The sequence below is a fragment of the Marmota flaviventris genome, chromosome 4 (assembly GCF_047511675.1).
Source record: "Marmota flaviventris isolate mMarFla1 chromosome 4, mMarFla1.hap1, whole genome shotgun sequence".
Classification (NCBI taxonomy): Eukaryota; Metazoa; Chordata; class Mammalia; order Rodentia; family Sciuridae; genus Marmota; species Marmota flaviventris.
In genome coordinates, this window is record NC_092501.1 from 18,521,894 (window position 1) to 18,546,375 (window position 24,482).

Here is a 24,482-nt window from a genome sequence, read left to right on the forward strand (position 1 = left end):
GAATATCTGGATTTTGCAATGACATTCTAAAAATCCATTCTAGTTTCAATAGAAGTAATGAAATTAATGGGCTCTTACAAGGTGGCATCCATAGAGAAGACATGTTTTATGTGTCTTAATTTTTTTTAATAACTCCTCAGCTATATACTATTTACATGTAACACCACTTCTACATGTAAGATTGGGATAATTTTAAACTTTGCACTTCTAGTATAGATTTACATAAACAAAGGTGGGAGAAACAAACTGCCTTAAAAATTATAACTATTTTCATTCTGAGAATCAATAACCATATTTTTCCAAGAAAAGACATTAGGTTACTACCTTTAAAGTTCAAGTTCCATCACTCTAATATATAAACATAGTTGGATATGAAATTTCAAAAAAACCACACATACACACAAGCTCTAGGTAGAGCTGTAATAAACAAATTCCTTTTATAAACAAAATTTTAACTGAAAAGCCACAGTAGATGGAAAAAAGAAAGGATATTACTTGGTAAAATCCAGTGACATCTACAATAGTTTTACAGCACATTTAAGCATTCTAGGGTTTTATATCTTCACCTGCCTTCCATTTTTTAGTTGTTCCTTATAAAATTGTCAATTATGAACACAGGTTTGACCCCAAACCTAGTCCTGAATTTGAGTGCCTATAAGAGCAAAACAGCCCAAATCTCTATCTTAATATCATAATTTAAAAAAAATTTTTGGGGGGGTTTGGAACGTAATGTCCATCTAAATGGGAAAAAAAGCAGCAATATGTAATTATATAATACTTATTATGTGGAAAGTGTTTTTTTTTTTTTTTTTGGATGATACCCAGAATGCACTTACTTTGTGAGTTTCCTCAATTAAACTGACTTGGACCAATATTACCAAAAGTTAAGAGTACTACATAAGGGGCACACATTTACAATTCTGCTAGTCTTAAAGGCAGTAAAGCAAAAGAAAATATATCAAATATACACGCACACTTTACATAACTTCCATTGAGCTACCAATGGCTTCTGTGCGATATTCCTCTTTTCCAAAACCATATGCTAACTATCAAGAAAGAAAAGATGAGATTAAAAGTAATGGTACTGAACTGAATTGTTTGAAGCCAGTGCCCCACACGTGGGGAAAAGTGCATTTAGTTCAGCAGCAATACAGCACAGTGTGAAGATATTGTGCTTAGACAGATATTTTAGAACTGAAAGATGTACAAGGCAAGTCAAGATATAAAACCATAGTACACTGTTAAATAACCTTGAAACGTACATATATTGCAGTTTTCAAAGAAAGACATTCATTTCATTGTACAAGGATAGGGAGAAATCCTTAAAGTTACCTATTGTAGTTTATGATATAATAAATACATATCTATATAGCATTGTATATACATATATAGAATGTGTTTATGTGTAATTTATTTATTTGCCAATTTTTTCTGTTTTTGTGGATCTGCGACTTTTAGGAATGAAAAAAAAAAAAATCCAAAAACAAAACTCCTTTTCACTACAAATATCTGTTCCCCTAAACTTCAGAAAACATATTTATAACAGGAAAGGTCTCAAGATCCTCCCCTTACTCAAAGACTCATTTCAGATATTTTGCTTCACAAACTCATAAAGGAATCAAAATTAAAGGAATTATAGATCTTTGTATAATTTCACTTTGCCAGTTGTTTCAACGAGCAAATATCTTTTAATATTTATACTAACTGATGCAAATTCTTTAACAGAGAATAAAACTCTATTTGACTGATTATAACAGAGCAAATCAAAACAACAACAACAAAAATCCAGTGATTTACTCTGACTGTAAACAATATATAAAAATTTAAATCTCAAATTTCAAAATAAGTTAAAGAAAAATTCTACCTTCAGGGCCTATTTCACTATAAAGATCTCATAATTGGTAATGGGAAAATGTATACGAAAAGTTGCAACAAAATCGTTTGCCCATTATTTTTCCTAAGATAAACATATCTAACTATACTACTCCTGTCCCTTAAATTTAACAACTTCATAATTTGTTGGCAAATTTTTAAGCAAACTGGCATATCAGATTACAAACAGAAAAACATCAATTTCAGCAAAGAAAACTTATAAGCCTTTTGTACAGAATTTTAAAAAATCTAAATGGCTATAATTCCTCTATTAGCAGAAACACATAATGCAGTCTTTATAAATCTGCCATATATATCAATATCTACATAAATAGATACAGATATAGATATGAAACATTAATGGCAGTCTATTTTGAACAGTGTGTGGGACCAGCAGATTTGTATCAGACCATGGCACGATATGGACCCTGCATTTTTAAGAACTGAATGATGAAAGAAGGTCCCCCAGCAACAATCTGAGGTGGAAGGTGACTGAGTGGACAGTTCTCAATACTCATGATTGAAAGCTTGCTGCAGAGAGCCAGCTCAAAGGGAAGGCTATGTAGGTTAGGGTTGTCATTCAAATACAGTTCTTCTAGGTTTTCCAGTGTACCTGTTAAAAATAAATAAATAAGTCACTTAAACAAAACTAGTTACTATTAAAAAAGTTCAAGTAGGAACATCCTAGGCATTATATATAAGATATATTTCCTACTCTTCTCTCGGTTTTAAAACTCTTAGAACCATGGATCTCAAACTTCATTGCATATTAAAATCAGCTGGGGAGATTTTTTTTTTTTTTAAACCCTGATGACCAGGTCACACTCCATTATCAATGTAATCTGAACCTCCTCTTTTACAGTTGGTTTTTAAACTTAGTTTTTTGAAAATGCTCTAACTTCAGAGAATCTCTTTGGGACAGCGTGTGTGTGTGTGTGTGTGTGTGTGTGTGTGTGTGTGTGTGTATTAAACTATAGAAAAGAGATTATTATATATTCAGTGTCTATGTAATCACAATTCTGTTATAGACAATGTTATAATTGCTCATAATACATTGAGAAATTATTCATTTCTCATAAAACATTTTAGTTTTTGTTACTTTATAGAAATCTTTCATGAAAAAAGTTACTGCATATTTGACAATAAACCAAAATAAATTCATGCAGTCTTTCAAAAAATTTTCTTAAGACTATCTTAAGATGGTCATACTTTGAAGGCAAACTTCTTAACCAATTTAATGAGGCCAGCTGAGTAAAAATAAAAATTTAAGTAGAAAGTTGCTTCATGTGTTTTCAATTTTAAACATCAAAATATGGATTCATAGTAACTATTTATTAGAAAAGCAGTAAAAATAACAGCTAGCAGGTAATGAATTTCTTTTACACATAAAATATTACTCCTCTTTAGAACAACCCTATATGAAATAACTATTATGCTTATTTTACAGGTAAGAAGATTGAGGATTTGAGTTTGTGTAGATTATCCAAAGTCACAAAACTAGGAAGTGCCAGAGTCAGATTTTAAATTGCCTATCATCTCCAAAACCATTCTTAACTACTAATCTATAATGCTTCTGGGGCAATATACTTTTGAAGGCAGAATAATATACATAGAATTATTAAGAACTCAGTTATTTACTAGATGACCTTAATTAGCTCTGTGTAAAACAGTATTAACAACTTGCACTATAAAAAATTCAAAGTGGTCATGATAATTATATGAAATAGTGGATATAAAAAGACTTGGCAAAATTCTAAAATATACCCAAAATATTGATATGAATCAAATATTAATATTAATCCTAAAGCTCCATAAAGAAAAGTTCTTTTGCTACAAGAATTACTAATTTGATTCAAGTCTATGTGATTTTTTTTTCAAATTTAGAAAACACAAAATAATTCTGCTAAACTGAGATGACATAAACCCATTGGAAATAGAGATGTACTAAAACATTTTCAAATGTAGTATTAATTCTAACACCCCCTAAGGAAACAAACAACATCAAACAACCCACTAACACTAACCATTGGTACTCCACAAAAACACTCACAAGCCTAATATAACCTCAGCTTACAAAAACAAATTTATCTGAAATATGGTTTGAAAGTACAACAACAAATTACTAGTAGAGTTAATAATCCATAGGGTTCTTACCAATTTCCTCAGGAAGATGAGTAAGTAGGTTCTCTCCAAGGCCTAGATGTGTAAGATTGGTAAGGTGACCAATGCCTCTGGGAAGAGTGGTCAATTGGTTGTTTGTCAAGACTAATTTCTAAAAAATTAGACAATAAAAATAGTTATATACACATTTTCTACAACCAATATAAATTTAAAATAATACCTCTACAAAAGAATAAAATAGGGAAATTAAATCAGGTGAGTAAATTAAATTATAGGATTCTCTTTCAAAAAATATCATTTGTTAGGACAAATGCAGATTACACGAATTTAAAACTCAGCCCTAATCCTGTAACAGAACTATCTATCTGGTCTAAGAATTAGAAAATGGCAAAGAATTAGAAAAATGAATTCCAAAAAACTATAATCATACAACTACAAGGCCACTAGCATGATTTACCTGTAAATCTTTAAGATAAGCAATTTCATTTGGCAAGGATTCTAATTTGTTCTCCTCTAGATCCAACTCTCTTAACTTCCTAAGGTTTCCAAGACCATGGGGAAGCTTCTTCAGAAGATTGTTTGATAATATTAGAACCTACAGAGAAATAATTGACAGTTTGACAACACATGAAATGGAATTTTATATACATGCATATATATTTTTTTTTACCATTGTGTGGCTTAAAATTTATAAGAAATGCTAATTTTCTAAACAGTGAATATTAAAGGTAGGTAACATTTGATTAAATAACATTTAATTTAGTATCCTAAAAATTTTTAAAGCCCACTAGTTATTGGAAATTTTTTAAATGTCAAATTCAAAGTGAAAAAGAAATGTCATTATAACTAAATTACAAAAATAAAAAATAGTTACAAATGTCTTAACAAACCATCTGTTGCAAACAATCACTTAAGAAGGTAGCAACTGACTTACAATCAACCTACTGCAGTTATTATTCATGGTATTTACTACATTTCAAGGCATTCTAAAAGGTAATAAAGGGGGGAGGGGGAGGCTGAGGAAGATGGTCCTTGTTTTCAAAGAAATTATAAACTACTAGAGGAGTAGGAGACATAATGAAAATTGGAGGTGGGGGGATGGAACAAAACACTAAGAAGAAAGACTTTCAAAAGATTCTAGCTAATTTTTTACATCCTCTTATTTCACCCATGCTTTCAACCACACAACACTGTTTCACCTTACTAAATTAAACAGGAATTTTAAAAAACATGATACAGGAAAAAATTTAAAACAGTGTAAGTACTATTAGTAAGCTTTACTAATGAAAACTTTAGGGACTTAGAGGCAGAAGCAATCATCCTCGACTGAGGAGGTGACAATGAGATGGACTTTAACCATAGGAAAGAATTTTAAAAGAAAAAAGAGGATGAGGAGGGAATTTGAGATGCTAGAAACAACTGGACTAAACATAGACAGGAAAATTTCTAACAAATAGCAGGTGAGTGATTTAGGATGGAAATTAGGCCAGAATCATAGATGAAAAGGTTCTAAATGCCTATCTGAAGTATCTATAATTATTTTGGTTAACAACAGTACAGTTTTTATTCAGTAGTATTGAACTTAACTAATTAATCCAATGCCTCGTCATCCTAACAGAGTCATGTGTTTAAGAAAGTTCTTATTATGATCATTTTTAATTATGATCTTCACTGAAAGAGAAATTGTTTAACTTGAAACTATCTAAGTGAGGTAATTGTGGAAGAGACCAAGAAGTTTTAAATGCTCATTAGTACTCACTCACCTCAAGAGAAACAAGTCCAGATACATCCTCGGGGATCTTTGTGAGCTGATTAGTGGCTAAATTCAATTCTACCATGCTGGTCCAAGTTCCAAAGTCCAAAGGAAGTGATGTTAACTGATTGTCCTGACAAAGACAAAAAGCACCATTCTATATGGAACCATTAAAACAAAGCTCCATATGTACCTTCTTTTGGGAAAGAAGAAAATTCTTAAACAGAAGCCTTATTCTCCTTTTTGATATCAGGGAGGAAAAAAAAAAAAGGCAGTAACAAAAGCAACAAGCTTCCAAGATTTTTGTACAGTAAGTAGGCTTTTGCTTTGAGTTTAAAGAGGAAGTTTGCTTCTTATGTGAATATTAGTAATAGAAATACAAAAATACTATACAGAGAAACCACTGGAGATTTCAAAAACAATAGTGATAAATTTGATGTTTTCTTTATTTCACAATAATGTACAGAAACCACTCAAAAAAAAAAAAAAACAGTGAATGTTCAAATTAAGATATGAGCACAATGAAAGAAGATACATATTACGGTCCAAAAGGAAACCCAGATGAGCTCAGGAATTGAAGAGATGCTGAACAGTAAAGCAGAAGAGAAAGATAGGATACATTCATCACTAAATAATAAAAACATGATTTTTCCCTGCTTGCACTTTATTTTTTTTTTTAAATCAGGGATTGAATCCAGGGACACTTAACCGCTGAGACACATCCCCAACCCCTTTTTGTATTCTATTTAGAGACAGGGTCTCACTGAATTGCGTAGGGCCTCACTAAGTTGCTATGGTTGGCTTTCAACTTGCAATCCTCCCATCTCAGCCTCTCAAGCTGCTGGAATTACAGGCGTGTAACCCATACCTGGCACATATTCACTTTTAAGATCCCTTTCATCAATAACAACTCTAAATAAACTATTACACTGGTAACGGGAGAGGGTGATAACACCTTTGTCCCAGTTGGGTATCAATATGCCAATATGTTAAGCTCTTGGTCATGAAATTATTTTACGTTCTTTTGTTAGTATATATTTAAAAACTGTTCTGCAATACTCATGGATTACTTGTCTCATTTTATACAGAATCATCAATATGAAGAATCCCAATTAGTGAACATATATTTGAAAATTAAGTTTTTGTTTTGTAACATTGAAATTTATTAAAAATATTTAACATTACCCATCTTTGCCCAGACTACCAAAAGGTACAATGTGACAAAGTATTTTCCTTAAAAAGGATTTACTCTGGGAAAGTAAATCTTATATGAGAAAGAAAACATCAAGCTTCATTTTGATTTCTTCAAGAGAAAGCTGTGTTAAACATTTATAAAGTTTGAATAACAAGGCAAAGTGCTGTACAAAGATTTTTTTTAAATTGTTAATGAACCTTTATTTTGTTTATTAATTTATTTATGTGGGATGCTGAGAATCAAACCCAGTGCTTCACACATGCCAGGCAAGCGCTCTCTCTACCACTGAGCCACAATCCCAGCCCCTATATAAAGTTTTATTATTTTACTGAAAACAGGAAGCCTTTCCAAGCTAACATATTGTAATAATGTCAAATTCATAAAAATGTACAATCAAATGCAAAAACTAGTGAATATCTAGACCACTATGTTCTAAAACTATTACTATAAAATGCACACGCAAAATTAATGGTGTTTACCACCATATTACTATTACTGCATATAGTAATTATGTAGCCATATTAAAATTTTTTATTGAGGTAAGATTTTTAATTTACACTGCTTCAGTCATTATATACTTTCAAAGAATTATCATAAAAGATACATACTATATTTATGACCAAGTATAGACAGAATCAAGAAATTGTAAATTTAAATTATAAAGAACAATAATTATGCTGAATGGTTCATCAAGGACAAAAAGATGTAGCATGATATGATATAAAAAACTCTCTACCTAAAATTGGAAAATCTAGGTTCCTGAATTCCTGCCTCAGCCATGAATTAGTTATGTGGCCAAATATGCTGTCTTCTCTGTGTGCAAAGTTTATGACAAATTAAATTATTGGACTAGATAAATCACCATTTCTTGACCTCTTTCACAATAAATTATTACTCATGTGAGATCCATTCACTGTAGAGTATATAGATAAGCAAAAATAAACTACAGATCACCCATAAATAATTCTGATATCCAAAGAGATTTTAGATATATTAAATATCTAAGTATTCAATATGTAATTAAGCATATCAAAAACAGCTTTAAAAACTATAGAAAGAATTTTTTACATGCCATAACTTCCTAATGCTTAATAAACTAATAATATTGTAACTAGTATTTAATATTCTTCTATATAAGAGTATCAGCTCCACAGTATTCCACTTTAAAAAAATTAAATCCATAATAGTAGGAATAAGTTGGTGCCTTTAAAAATGTTCTGCAATAAACATACCTACAACCATGTTCATTATTATTTCTTGAGGACTAATTCCTAAGGGTATACACAATTGTGAGACTGTTTTATCTGATTTAAAAACTGCCCCAAAATATCCTTTGTTATTTTGTTATAAGGTGAAAGGACACATTATCCATACCAACAGAGAAAATAGAAATATCAAATGCATTTGTAACACCTCCTCTCCTCTGATACAAACAGCTTACCTTCATATTCAGCTTACTTAATACTTTTGCTCTAGAGAAAATTCCAAATGGGATTTTATTGATTCGATTGTGTTCCATGTTGAGGGAATAGATGGTAGAAAACTGAGATGGACCACCCACTGGATACAATTGGAAGCAATTTCTAGCTAAGGTCAAGCTATTCAGTTTCACAAGACTGGATAAAAGACTCTGTAAAAAACAAAATAAGCATAAATACTTAGAACTGAAACAAACTTAATTTGAATAGCACAGCAAATTCCAAACACAAATACTTCAAAGGGCCTTGGAGGTAAGGACCCACAGAGACCAGTTAGGCTGGTTCTAAGACACTTCAGTCACTACTGAGTTCTAACATGCTGTCGCCTTGCCTTGTAGAAATGTGTAGAAAAAGCACCCCCCCCCCCGCTTTATTGTTTGGATTCAGTTTATTTAAAACACTCTATGACATAAAGAATGCATCTGTGAGTGAGAAGTACCAAGGGTGGCTAGTCTGAGACTGCTTAGAAGTTTTAGTTTAAAATAGACAGTTATGGTTTGAGTTCTGGCTCTGCCACTGAATGTAACCAATCCTATCTAGGTTTTAGTTATATACCTCTCTCTAAATTAGTATTAAGATTAACATAATTCCTGGCACAGAGTAAATCGTTATTCAATAATTTAATGGTTCTTTTAAGGAATACTATTTTCAGAAGATGATTATACTTCTTGATATTATTCAACACATTCCTTTTTTATATGGTAAATTTGAGGGGAATACAAGTATTAAACAAGTACTTACCATATAACCTCATCTCTCCCTAGTTTAGTTTCCCACTACATAAAAAGAGTGCTAAGTGTATAAATATAAAAGAATCTCTGCCATTAAGAACATTAAACTTTTTAGAAGGAATTAGAAAATAATGCACAACTGGTATATCATCAATAACAAATTATACAGAACAGGTTCTCATTATTTAGGCTGGATCAAGGAAGAGCAGCATTAGTATCCCCTGACTGTTAGAAATGGAACTCTGAGCCCACTCCCACAGAATTAATATGCATTATAACAAAATTCTATGCTGACTTGTATGCTAATATTTAGGAAACATTGGTATTGGTTATTCAAATAGTTTTGAATTCTGGCCTTATCTTTTAATAGCTTGTGGCTTGGAGCAAACTAATTTTTTTTCTTCTTTTCTCCATTTTTCAGTAGTGGGGAATACCAGGGGTGCTTCACCTCTGGGCTATATCCTTGGCCCTTTTTTAAAAAAATTGAGACAGGGTTTCACTAAGTTGCCCAGGCTGGTCTTGAACTTGTGACCCTACCTCAGAATCCTCTTATCAAAAATAAAAAGAGGTGTCTAATACTTCCATGCCTGAGGCATGTGATAGTGCTTTAAAAAAAAAAAAAAAAAACCAGGGGGAAAAAACAAGATTGATAAGTATCAGGGATTAGGTGGAAGGAGGGAACAAATAGGCAGCATATAGATGACATTTAGGCAGTGAATCTCCTTAATATTATAATGGTGGATATGTTATAAATTTGTTTCAATGAATGTAATCTACAATGCCACGAGTGTACTCTAATGTAAGCTATGAACTTCGTGACTATAATATGTCCAGATAGATTCATAAACTGTGATTTTAACAAAGGTATGAAGCCTGGTGGGTGACGTTTATAATGGGGAATGCTATGCATATGTGGGGACAGGGAAGATATGAAAGACCACTAGTTTTTCAAACGTAAAACTGCTTTTTTAAAAAAATTTTGACTTAAACAGAAAAATATGGATGGAAATGGAGAACATCATGCTAAGTGAAAAATATGCCAGTCTCAGAAAATTAAGAGTCTAATGTTCTCTTTCATATGTGGAAGCTACAGGAAAATAAGGAAAGGAAGGAAGGGAAGATTAGTTATCAAAAAGATATAGAAAAGATCAGCAGAGTAGAAGGTGAACCAGAGGGAGAAAGGTGGGAAGGGAAGGGAGGAAATGCAAACGAATTTTTTAAAAAAATCATGCTATATGCATATATATAAACATAACACAGGGATTTGCAACTTTATAAATAAGTAGAAAGAATCAATCAAAAATAAATAAGTAGATGAGCAAAAGGAAGATCACTAGCTTACAAGAAGGAGAATAGGAGAGGGAGGATGGGAAGGAAAAAAGGGGGGAACCTGAACTAAAATCAAGTTCCATGCATGTATGATTTTGTCAAAATTAACCCAACTACTACATATAACAATAATGCTCTAACAACAACAACAACAAACCCAAAATATTTAAATAAACACACACACACACACACATATATTTGAACTAGAACAGGTATTCTAACAGGTACCTAATAATTATTAGCTTCCCTTAACTGACAATAAAACTGGGAGATACACACACACACACACACTTAAATTTTCCACTTTTTGAATTTCTACGTACACCCAGTCTTTATACTTAGGCATATTCATATGTTAAAAGCAGTGACTCTTACTTAAGCTCGCAAATCACACCCAAAGAGAATCTCAACAAGAACTAGTAAATGTGCTAATTGCTTACCCTGTTATGGATACAGGTCATTGATTAGAAAAGAGGGATGACATTAAACAACAGAACCTCCCTTATTTTGATCTCTCTAAATTATTACTATCACAGAAAGACAAAAATCCAGATATTCTGGTTCTCAGGGCTGTATCTGATATCTGTGGATTTTTTCCTTATCCCAGTTAACCTGCTAACAACAGAAGTACTCTTTTGTCACAGGTAAGATACTGTCATAACAGTCTTAATGAACTAATACAGCCTAGAAATTGCAATTGTGGGAAACTCATTTCCTCACTACCCACCAGTACTAGAGATTGAACTCAGGGACATTCTGACCACAGAACTACATCCTCAGCCCTTTTTATTTTTTTATTTTGACATAAGATATTATTCAATTCCCCATGCTGTCCTCAAACAATCTTCCTGTCTCAGTTTCTATAGTAGTTAGGATTATAAGCAAACACCACTTTGCCTGGTAGAAACTCATCTTTAAACCCTGGCGAAGCTGTTTTATGAAAATGCAGATACCCAAATTAAAACTCACTCTCACACACACACACACACACACACACTCTCTCTCTCTCTCTCTCTCTCTCTCTCTCTCTCTCTCTCTCCATTCCTTTAAGAAAGAAAGTGAATTTATATAAATTAGTTGATATAAAGTCTACTGCCTTCATCTGCCCAAATGTTTCTTCATATTTTAAGCTTAAATATGAAACACACAGAGAAAAATGAGCAAGTCAAAACACTGTAGGGCCACTTATATAAGACATTTTTAATTGAGAGAGGGAAAGACTTCTCAAAAGCTCTATCAATCCTTGAGTCCACAATTCCATTTGTTAAACTATTGTTGTTTATTCCTTGAATAAACATAAGCAAATATTTGAGTGAGATTCTGTTTCATTGTTGAGAAAGACAATTTAAAAGAGTGTTGTATCTTACCCAATCAATACCAAGGCAAAATAAATGAAATTTTAAAAAAATAAACAACATAACCCAAGTTAAAAGTAATGTTTTAAAAAATGACAGATTTTGGTGACTGTCACATACCAAAGACTTCAATATTACTGCATCATTAGGGTAATAATTTAGGTCACATGAGAGGTGCAACTAATATTAATTTTAATAATAAGTCGTATGTTCTATCAAGATCATTCTTGCCATTTATCATCTTGCTACAGTACCTTTTTATAAGGAACTGGGAAGGGTAGATGAGTTTTAAAACTAGCCATACAGTTTTTTTTTTTTAAATAATTTTTACTGTTAATGGCCAAAATGATATGAGAAAGATTTTCATAGTGCTACAGGGGTCTACAGCACACTAATTTTCCTTCTGACTTTTGCCTTCTCCATATTTAAAAAATTGTTTCCCTATATCCTTTCTTTACTCTTTGGAATTTTTATCTTAGTGGTAGCTATACAGCATACTTGTTATTTAAACAATCTCAGTCATCAAATTATTTACCCAGCTATTCAGAATTTCCCTGAGTTCTCTTGAAGACTTATTTTAATCAAGTCATGTTTTCTAATCCAATTCTTACCTCTGGTAAAGTAGAAATGTTATTGTTCTCTAAATTTAATTCTTCAAGTGCACTGCATTTTGCTAGTGATCTGGGTATTGCTGACAGTCTATTGTATCTCAAACCAAGACGATTTAAACTGGACAGGTTTCCTGTAAATAGAAAAGGAATTTATTTTGTAGAAAATATAATAAACCTCTTTACTGTCACAGGCTAGTGATTGGATTACAATATTTTTATCTTCTAGAACTAGGGAACTTGTATTAGAGAAATAATGAAATATGCAGCTATAATTTTTAAGTAACCTATTAGAAAGTATTGGCACCCTTTAATAATCTAATCTTCAGATTGAATTTATAACAAGTAGTTACAGAGGTTGACCATCTTTAATGTGAAAATCTGAAATGATACAGAATCAGAAACTTTCTGAGCACCATACACAAATACATCTATATTAAAGAAATCTAAGCAAATCCTGCTTGAGCAAATATTAGCCACTAATGAATAAATATTAAAGTGTTTTCTTTTCCAGGCATTTTCTAGTTTTACTCTCAAGACAAGAACACACATTAGCTACTTAAATGAATATGACGACATCGACTATCATAAGAGATTCAAATCCAATTAAACTTACCAAATAACATACATTTTAAAAAATGTTTTTTTGATACAAACGTTGCTATGACATTCTTACACAGGCCAGGTTAAAATGCCAGATGTTGCATTTACTTTTAAATTTTCTTTTCCAGTGTTAGAAAATATAGAAATGATGTCTGGTCTGTATGTCACACTTAAATTTTTAGTGACAAATATTTTGTGAGCTTTCAATTTTCAGAACCTTCTACTGTCTGTCCATTTCTTTCTTTTTGGATCATTTTTCAAAAAGTTGTTAAATTTTCTTTTTTGATGCTTATATTGCTTATATAAATTGATAGCATAAATTAAGCACTTAAGAGGACAATCATTAAGCCTCATAACCCTCATCTACTTTTCATCTCTTTCCCTCTTGCTGATTAAAGTTATATGAAAATGATTAATTGGTGTTTTACTCTCTACATTTTCTAAGCATTAGTCATTAACAATAATTAAAAAAAACCTCTCATGAGTCTATACTATAAGTCAACTATAATGTAGAAAAACTCAGCAATCATTTCAATTCTTCCAAGTATAACTATAGTTAGGCTCACTGACACTTTCCTTCAACAGTGTTAGGAAACTGGGCCAAAAGTATGCTGGTTCCTATTAAATAAGATTCCAACATCCATAAAATAGAATAAAAAAGCAACAATAAAACTACCACTTAGAAAAGATTATTTTGTCTTTAAAGTATTTTTTAAATTAACTAAGGAAATTCACTAGCATCTTTCTGGTCACTCTGGTACACTGTATTCATTTTGAAGGAAGAACGGGAATGAAAGGTTTGGGTGACTTTCCAAAGCTCCAGAGAATTTAGAGGTTAGTAATACAGACAAAAATATTTACTACTGCTTTTACTGCATTATGACACTGAACACAGTAAAAGTTGGATTGACAAAAAGTAAAATAACCTATGACTTAATATGTTAAATTGTGTGTATATTAGCAAAAGTGGGAACAATCTAAATGTTCAACAGAAAAAGAATACTTAAATTGGAGGCATCACAATAGAAAAACCAAAGTGTTATATTACTTATGTGACAATGGGGAAGTTGTTAACATTTCTGAATCTGTTTTCTCATCCACAAAGTAGAGATAATGCTGAATCCCTGAAAGGACTGCTCTAAGGTCACACACAATTGGGATAAGATACTTAGTACCATGACTGACATGACAGATATTAAATGCAAATCATTATTTTATGGTATGTCTATATGATTCTGCGATAATCTATTAAAATTTTATTACAAAGAATCTAAAGATGTGAAAGACTTCCAAGTTAGTAAGTGGGAAAAAAAGTAATAAAATTGTGCATTTTTATGATCTCAATAATGTAAAAAACATGCATGCAAAAAAGGGAAAAAGTGCATCAAAACTAACAATGTAGAACACTAAGACACAATGGCAGAACTGTGAAAGAACAGGTTTTTTTCTCTCAACTGGTCTACATTTTCCCGAATGTTCTAAGTGTTTCATAATTTAAAAGCATTTGGATAAAGAACAAATCTGTAATTCTAAATTCGTTTTAAGTTAAAAAAAATGTACTCCATGTTTGTATAAAAATATCAAAACATACTGTCATGTATAACTAAAAAAATACATTGTGATCTGTCTACCATCAAGTCTTTATTTATGGATAAATATTTGACATTAAGGAGATAATACTACTGTTGCCAATTTGCAGTATATACTCTTTTTGTGACATTTTAGACTACATTCTATATTGACATACATAAAAGTCCATATATAGATACACACACAGCATACATTTATACTTAAAAAATGCCATTTAAAAGACTGGAAATGTTCTGAAAATGTAGATGTAAAAATCTGTAAACACCAAAAGCTCAGAAATATGCTGCAGTCTTTTCCTTTAAGAATGTCACTCAATAAGGCATTTAAAAGGCAGCATTCACATGCTGAATCGCATGACAATAAGAAAACCTGAAAAAAAAAGTCTTAAAGTCAGATAATTCTCTAAATAGTCCCATATATTGGTTCAAATATTTAAAAGTGATGTCTACTTTGTGGTATCTTAAAAATCAAGGGTTGATTTACAAATAGCTAGTAGTTTTTATAGTTCAAAATGTCCTCTTCTCCCATAAAGACTATTTAATTCTAGCCTCTAACATAAAGGCTACTTGATTCTAGCCTTTAATCTTAGCTCAGGCCAGTTACAACATTGGTAAAGCATTCATAAGTTATCAGATAAGCTTCATTATAGAGTGACCCTATAATACTATCAAACTCATAATTTAGGTTAATTTTGTTCACATATTTCTGAAGTCTACAGGGGATTGTTATGTCTTATGTTTCAATTTGTTTACAAGATGCAATTCTCACAACAAAACATTTCAAATCAAATTATTATAGTTATTTCACTATTAATTGTGCCTTCTAAGTTGATCTATTTTTCAGCTGGAAATTTGATAACTTATCAATGTAAAGACCACAAGGGAAAATGACTATGAACAGTATACACCATCTGCATACTAAAAAACAAAATAAAAACATTCAGAAATTTTATTCTAGAAATCTCCAAGACACAGTTTCCTGATACTTAACTTCCACAAATTTATATTCCCGGACTTAACTCTACCCACCTCTCAAGAGGCTGCAGTGGTGCATGTATAACACTGTGCTCCTAGTATCCAAGGGTTGTACCAATTATAAATGTTATTTTTATTTCTTTTTAGACCCTTTTGAGTTCTCTACTGTCAGAACCCTAGAGCAGAGTTAGGCATATAACACACATTTGATTATTTTTAATAAACTTCTAGTAACATTAATTTTGAAGCTTGTACTGTGATATATGTTTAGCAAAGAAAAATTTATCCCCTTAGTTGAAAATGTTTTAAAATGTGTTTCATCCCCTTCAAGTCAATCAAATTCTGTGTTCAAAACACATTAACTCATATCTGTCCTGGTTTTAATTCCTTCATCATCTAAAAACAAAATCATTATAATACAGGGCCTTGAAGGGTAGTTTTTAACTTTACCCTATGCCATAATGATTGGGATAAATCATTCAAATGAGGGGGAAAAAACTAAAAAACAACCTATTTTCCTAATATACCATGTGTAAGCACTCTTTGCTAGCTTTTAAGGCTCCCCATGATATAATCTAACCCTATCAATCCGGATACTGCTTAAATGTTGTATATAAGCACAGCGCCAAACACAAGACATAGTCTATTCTCTCAAGCTTATGTGCAGTGACATATTTTCACAAATAACTATTATAACTGGAATATGATAGTGCCCTAACAGAAATACAAAAAAAGTGCTTATGGATTTTTACAGAAGATAGAGAAAATTTCCAGCAGCAAAAAGCAAAGTTCATTTTATAACAGCAAATTTCTCAGCAAAAACTCTAAAGGCGAGAAGGACATGAAATGATAAATTTGAAGCTCTGAAAATAATTGCCAATTGAGATGACTATAACCAGTAAACTTACCTTTCCAAAGTAAAGAATAAATAAAGACCTTCAAGGCTAAGCATAAATTAGAGGAATTAATGACCACTAAACCAGATTTACAAAACATACTTAAAAGAAATCCTAAGAAACAATACACACAAAATCACAAGAGCAAGGAAAAGAATAAATCTCATCAGAAAAATAAAGAAATGAGAATTAAGAATCAAACATGAGGGCCCAGATCCACCCACATGGGCCTCTGCAGAGCCCAGGCACACAGCAGGCCTGGTTCACCCCTTTGCTGGTTGGACAGACACCTCCAGAGCCTAGCCTTTGGCGCAGGACCGCCCCTTCTGACCAGCAGACTACAGCCTGAAGGTCAAGCCCAGCGGCCTAGATCCACCCACTCCAACTTACGCAGGACCCAGACCCAGGATGCAGTAGCATTCATTGAGGGACAGCAGCAGGGTCTGGAAGCCCAACATCAAGGTGAGGTACAGACAATATGCACAGGTACTACAAGAATATAGGGAAGAAACTGTAATATCTCAGATCCACACTGCAAGAAAGGAAGACACATTCACAACATGAAAAAACAAGGGAGGAAAGTGCACCAAACAAACCAGGAACACTATAATAACAGAACCCATGGACACAGAAGTCGATGAAATGTCAGAGAAGGAGTTCAGAAGGTTCATAATTAAAATGATCTGTGAATTAAAGAATGACATAAATGAGCAAATACAGGCAAAAATTGATCACTCCAACAATGAGATAAGAGAGCAAATATAGGTAGCAAAAGATTACTTCGAGAGAGACCCTGAAAAAAAAAAAACAGTCAGAAATCCTTGAAATGAAGGATCCAACAATAAATCAAATAAAAAACTCAATAGAAAGCATAGCCAACAGACTAGATCACTTGGAAGAAAGAACGTCAGATAATGAAGACAAAGTATACAATCTGGAAAATGAAGTTGATCACACAGTGAAGAAACATGAACAGAACATCCAAGAATTATGGGACAGCATCAAAAGACCAAATATAAGAGTCATTGGGATAGAGGAAGGCACAGAGTTTCAAACCAAAGGAATGCACAATCTCTTCAATGAGATAATATCAGAGAATTTCCCAAGCATGAAGAACGAATTGGAAAAGCAAATATAAGAGGCTTACAGGACACCAAATGTACAAAATTACAACAGATCTACACCAAGGCACATCATAATGAAAACACCTAGCATACAGAATAAGAATAGAATCTTAAAAGCTGAAAGAGAGAGGAATCAGATCACATATAGGGGGAGACCAATTCGTATCTCAGCAGATTTTTCAACCTAGACCCTCAAAGTTAGGAGATTGTGGAATAACATATACCACACTCTGAAAGAAAATGAATGCAAACCAAGAATCTTATATCCAGCAAAACTAAGCTTTAGATTTGATGATGAAATAAAAACCTTTAAAAGAATTTACCATGAGAAAGCCCACACTACAGAACATCCTCAGCAAGATATTCCAAGAAGAGGAAATGAAAAACAATGATGAAAATCAGTACAGGGATTACACTAAAGGAAAATCTAATCAGAGGACAAACCAAGTCACATTAAATACCAAAAATAAACAAAAATGGCTGGGAATACAAATCATGTCTCAATAATAACCCTGAATGTTAATAGCCTAAACTGACGAATCAAAAGACAGACTAGCAGATTGGATTAAAAAAAAAAAAAAAAAAAAAAAACCCAACAATATGCTACCTCCAAGAGACTCATCTCATAGAAAGACATGCACAGACTGAAGGTGAAGGGTTGGAAAAAAATCATACCACTCACATGGACCATGGAAGCAAGCAGGGGTTTCCATCCTCATATCAAATAAAGTAGACTTCAAAGTAAAATCAATCAAAATGGATAAAGGAGGACACTACATACTACTCCAGGGAACCATACACCAACAAGACTTAACAATTATAAATATATATGCCCCAAACAACAAAGCAGCTATGTTCAAACAAATTCTTCTCAAGTTCAAGAGTCAAATAGACTACAATACAATAATTTTGGGTGACTTTAACACACCTCTTTCATCACTAGATAGATCTTCCAAACAAAAGCTGAACAAAGAAACTATATAACTCAATAATACAATCAATAACTTAGATTTAACTGACATATATAGAAAATTCCATCCTTCAACGAGAGAATATACTTTCTTCTCAGCAGCACATGGATCCTTCTCTAAAATAGACCATATACTATGTCACAAAGCATCTCTTAGCAAATATAAAAAAGTAGAGATACTATCCTGCATTCTATCAAATCATAATGGAATGAAATTAGAAATCAATGATAAAATAGGAAACAAAATACACTCCAACACCTGGAGACTAAATAATATGCTACTGAATAAACAATGGGTTACAGAAAACATCAAGGAGGAGATTAAAAAAAATTAGAGGTGAATGAGAACACAGATACAACATATCAAAATCTCTGGGACACTATGAAAGCAGTTCTCAGAGGAAAGTTCATTACATGGAGTTAATTCCTTAAAAGAAAAAGTAATCAACAAATAAATGACTTAACACTACATCTCAAAGCCCTAGAAAAAGAACAAATCCATACCAAAAGCAGCAAAAAGACAGAAAGTATTAAAATCAGAGATGAAATTATGAAATCGAAACAAAAAACACAATTGAAAAACTTGACAGAAAAGTTGATTCTTTGAAATAAAATTGACAGACCCTTAGCCATGCTAACGAAGAGAACAAGAGAAAAATCACTAACATACGTGATGAAAAAGGAAATATCACAACAGACACTACAGAAATACAGAAGATAATTAGAAATTATTTTGAAAACCTGTACTCCAATAAAATAGAAAATATCGAAGGCATAGACAAATTTCTAGAGTCATATAATTTGGCCAAATTGAATCAGAATGATATACACAATTTAAACAGATCAATTTCAAGTGACAAAATAACAGACACCATCAAAAGTCTACCAACCAAGAAAAGCCCAGGACCGGACGGATACACAGCCGAGTTCTATAAGACCTTTAAAGAAGAACTAATACCAATACTCTCCAATTTATTTCAAAAAACAGAAAAAGAGGCAGCACTTCCAAACTCATTTTATGACGCCAATATCACTCTGATTCCAAAACCAGGCAGAGATATATAATCTCAACATCATAAAGACTATCTATGCTAAACCCCAGGCCAATATCATTCTACATGGAAAAAAAATTGAAGGCATTCCCTCTAAAAGCTGGAGTAAGACAGGGATGCCCTCTTTTACCATTTCTATTTAATAATGATTCTTGAAACACTGGTGAGAGCAATTAGACGAAAGAAATTAAAGGGTTACACACAGGAAAAGAATAACTCAAATTGGCACTATTTGCTGACGATATGATTCTATAAGACCCTAAAAGATCCACCAGAAAACTTCTAGAACTAATAAATGAATTCAGCAAAGTAGCAGGATATAAAATCAACACCCATAAATCAAAGGCATTTCTGTATATCAGTGACAAATTCACAGAAAGGGAAACAAGGAGAATCACCCCATTTTCTTTTTCTTTTTTTTTTTTTTTGAATTTTTGATAGCAGCTTTATTTATAATGTCCCATAACTGGAAACAAGCAAATGATTCTAAAATGGCAAATAGTTAAGCAAACCCTGATATATTTATACCTCTGAGCTAAACAATAGAAAGGAATAAATTTTTTTTAAAATTTTTATTATTGGTTGTTCAAAACATTGCATAGTTCTTGACATATCATGTTTCACCCCATTTTCAATAGCCTCAAAAAAAAAATAAAAATACTTGGGAATCAACTTAATGAAAGAGGTGAAAGCTCTATATAATGAAAATTACAGAACCCTAAAGAAAGAAATCAAAGAGGACCTTAGAAGATGAAAGATCTACCTTGTTCTTAGATAGGTAGAATTACTATTATCAAAATGACCATACTTCCAAAAACACTACACAGATTTAATGCAATTCCAGTCAAAATTCCAATGACATTTCTCATAGAAATAGAAAAAGCAATCATGAAATTCATCTGGAAAAATAAGACTCAAAATAGCTAAAGCAATCCTAAGCAGGAAGAGTAAAGCAGCTGGTATCTCTATACCAGAATTCAAACTACACTACAGAGCAACAGGAACAAAAACAACAAAACAGACTGATAGACCAATGATACAGAATAGAGGACACAGAGACTAACCCACAAAACTACAATTATCTTATATTAGACAAAGGTGCCAAGAACATGCAATGGGAAAAAGATAGCCTCTTCAACAAATGGTGCTGGGAAAACTGGAAATCCATATGCAACAAAATGAAATTAAACCCCTCTCTCACCATGCACAAAACTCAACTCAAAATGGATAAAGGACTTACGAATTTAAAACCAGAGACCCTGCGCCTAAGAGAAGAAAAAGTAGGCCCTAATCTCCATCATGTGAGATTAGGCCCCAACTTCCTTAATAAGACTCCTATAGCACAAGAATTAAAATCAAGAATCAATAAATGGGATGGACTCAAACTAAAAAGTTTCTTCTCAGCAAAAGAAACAATCTGTGAGGTCAATAGAGAGCCTACATCTTGGGAGGAAATCTTTACCCCTCACACATCAGATAGAACACTAATCTATAGGATATATAAAGAACTCAAAAAGCTAAGCACCAAAAAAAAAAAAAAAAAAACCCAAATAACCCAAACAATAGATTGGCCAAGGGCCTGAACAGACACTTCTCAGAAGATGATGTACAATCAATCAACAAATACATGAAAAAAAAAATGTTCATTATCAGTAGCAATTAGAGAAATGCAAATCAAAACCACTCTAAGGTTTCATCTCACTCCAGTCAGAATGAGCTATTATGCATACAAACAACAATAAGTGTTTGGTGAGGATGTGGGGGAAAAGGTACGCTCATACACTGCTAGTGGGACTGCAAATTGGTGCAGCAATATGGAAAGCAGTATGGAGATTTCTTGGAAAACTTGGAATGGAACCACCATTTGACCCAGCTATCCCTCTCCTCAGTCTATACCCAAAGGACTTTTAAAAACATCATACTATAGGGACACAGCCACATCAATGTTTATAGCAGCACAATTCATGACAGCTAAACTGTGGAACCAACCTAGATGCCCTTCAATAGATGAATGGATTTAAAAAAATGTGGCATAACAGAGGTTGTGAGGGGAAGGGGGGGAAACAAGGGAGAGAATTGAACAACAGCAGATGAGGTAGAGAGGGAAGATGGGAGGGGAGGGGAGGGGGGATAGTAGGGGATAGGAAAGGTAGCAGAATACAACAGTCACTAATATGCCATTATGTAAAAATGTGAGTGTGTAACCAATGTGATTCTGCAATTTGTATTTGGGGTAAAAATGGGAGTTCATAACCCAATTGAGTCAAATGTATGAAAGATGATATATCATGAGCTTTGTAATGTTTTGAACAACCAATAAAAAAATTAAATAAATAAATAAAAGAATACACTAAGATTAACTGAAAAAAAAAATTTAAAAAATGTGGCATTATACACAGTGGAATATTACTCAGCAATAAAAGAATAAAATCATGGCATCTGCAGGTAAATGGATGACGTTAGAGAAGATAATGCTCAGTGAAGTTAGCCAATCGCCCAAAAAACAAATGCTGTATGTTTTCTCTGATATAAGGAGGCTGCCTCATAGTGGGGTAGGGAGGGGGAGCATGGGAGTAATAGATGAACTCTAAATAGGGCAGAGGAGTGGGAGGGAAGAGGAGTGGGAGGGAAAAGGAGGGGGCAGGGGATTAGCAAGGATGGTAGAATGTGATGATCATGTACAGGTATGAAGACACAAATTGGTGCAAATATACTTTGTATACAACCAGAGATATGAAAAATTGTGCTCTATATGTGTAATAAGATTTGTAATGCATTCTGTCATATATAAATAAAAAAAATTTAAAAAAAGAACCAAGCATGAATAATTTAGTAAACCATCAAAACTTTAAGATGAATGAAGGAAAAACAGACTATTCAAAACAACTAAAGACATACAACAAATGACAGGATTCATATATACCTTGTAATAATAATCCTGACTATAAATGGTCTTAATTCCCCAATTGAAAGAGGCAGACTGACTACTGCATTAAAAGATCCAATAATCTGCTGCCTGGAAGAAACTCACATCAGTAGAAAAGACATACACAGATTGAAAGTCAAAGGATAGAAAATGATATTCTAAACAAATGGCATCTGAAAGCAAGAAGCAGCTATACTCATAGCCAACAAAATAGATGGGAGGTCAAAATAAGTCAGATGATACAAGAAATTCACTACATATAGGTAAAGTAAAATAATCCACAGAGAAGTCAGGGCACCAAATTTCCCAATTTTATAAGCAAACACTACTGACATAAAGGGAGAGATAAGCTCCAATTCAAAAAACATTGTGTGACTTCAATATGACACTCTTACCAATAAAGAAATCATCTAAATAAAAACAGACATAAGACCTGTGAAAACTGAACCAAGGAGATATAAAAATCAAAGGTGATCAATAACTATGAGACTGAGGTGGTAATCAAATATCTCCCAACAAAGAAAATTTAGGACTCGACAGATTTACTGCTGAATTTTACCAAACTTTAAAGAACTATCAACAGTGTTCTTCAAATTATTCCCTTAAATAGAAAGGACAAAAACCTTCCAAACTAATTCCATACAGTCAACATTACCCTGCTACTAAAAAAAAAAAAAAAAAAAACACACAACAAAAAAGACAACTATAAACCAATACCCCTGACCAAGTAGATACCAAAAAAAAAAAAAACCAACAACCTCAATAAAATACTTGCAAATCAAATTCAACAACACATTAATAAGATCATACAGCAGAATGAAGTTGGTTTCATTCCAAGGATGCAAAGATGGTTTGAAATACACATGTTAATAAACATAATACAGCACATAAAGAGAATTAAAAATTACAGGATCATCTCTGAGGCAGAAAGGTCTTTTTAAAGTTCAACATCCCTTCATGATAAAAATCCTGAAAAAAAAATTACATATAGAAAGATAATACCTCAACATAATAAAGGCCACATACAGAAAAACTATAGCCAAAAATCATACTAAATGGGGAAAAGCTGAAAGCATTTCCTCTAAAATCAAGAATGAGATAAGGGCATCCAATCTCCTCCACTCATTCAGTATAGTACATGAATACTGTACTATACTGAATGAGTATAGTAGCCTCAACAATAGCCTCAACAAAATCCACAAAATACCTATGATTAAACCTAACCAAGGAGATGAAAGACCTCTATGATGAAAATTATAAAACACTGAAGAAAGAAATCAAGGATGATACTAGCATATGGAAACACCTTCCATGATCATGAATAGAAAAAAATAATATTGTTAAAAGTAATCTACAAATTCCATGTAATCCTCAATAAAATACCAATGTCATTTTTCATAGAAATAGAAAAAACAATCCCAAAGTTTAATGGTACCACAAAATACCTTGCATAGTCAAAGTAATCCCGAGCAAAATATTGTGGATTTTGTTGAGGCTGGAATCATCACTACCCGATTTCAAAATATAACTACATCAAGCTGGAGTAATAAAATCAGCATGGAATTAGCATAAAAACAGCCAGCTAAATCAATGGAGCAGAAGACACTAACACATCTATAGCCATCTGATTCTCCACAAAGGTGCCAAAAGCACGGACTGGCACAAAGAGTCTCCTCAAGAAATGGTGCTGAAAAAACTGTATATCAAAATATGAAAGAATGAAACTAGGTCTCTAACACTTCACCCTGCACAAAAAATTAACTCCAAATGGATCAAAGGCTTTAATGCTAACACCCAAAAACCTTGAAACACTTAAAGGAAAATGTATGGAAAACACTTCAAAATATATGCACCAGCAATGATTTCCTGAAGAGAACTCATAATAGGTTAGGAAATAAAAGCAAG

The 24,482-nt window shown here is 32.6% G+C and overlaps 1 protein-coding gene across 4 annotated transcripts in view; it reads right to left on the minus strand.

The window, feature by feature from the left end:
* Positions 1–406: 406 nt before the first annotated feature.
* Positions 407–24,482, minus strand: part of Shoc2 (SHOC2 leucine rich repeat scaffold protein) — a 90,553-nt gene continuing 66,477 nt past the window's right edge. For all 4 annotated transcript variants that reach the window (XM_071610919.1, XM_027930212.2, XM_071610920.1 and 1 more), the window contains exons 4-9: positions 12,446–12,576; positions 8,383–8,571; positions 5,757–5,879; positions 4,451–4,588; positions 4,027–4,144; positions 407–2,485 (exon numbers count right to left, since the gene is read on the minus strand). In XM_071610919.1, the coding sequence (XP_071467020.1) occupies positions 2,277–2,485; positions 4,027–4,144; positions 4,451–4,588; positions 5,757–5,879; positions 8,383–8,571; positions 12,446–12,576 (908 nt within the window). In that variant the 3' untranslated portion in view covers positions 407–2,276. The remainder of the gene's footprint in view (positions 2,486–4,026; positions 4,145–4,450; positions 4,589–5,756; positions 5,880–8,382; positions 8,572–12,445; positions 12,577–24,482) is intronic.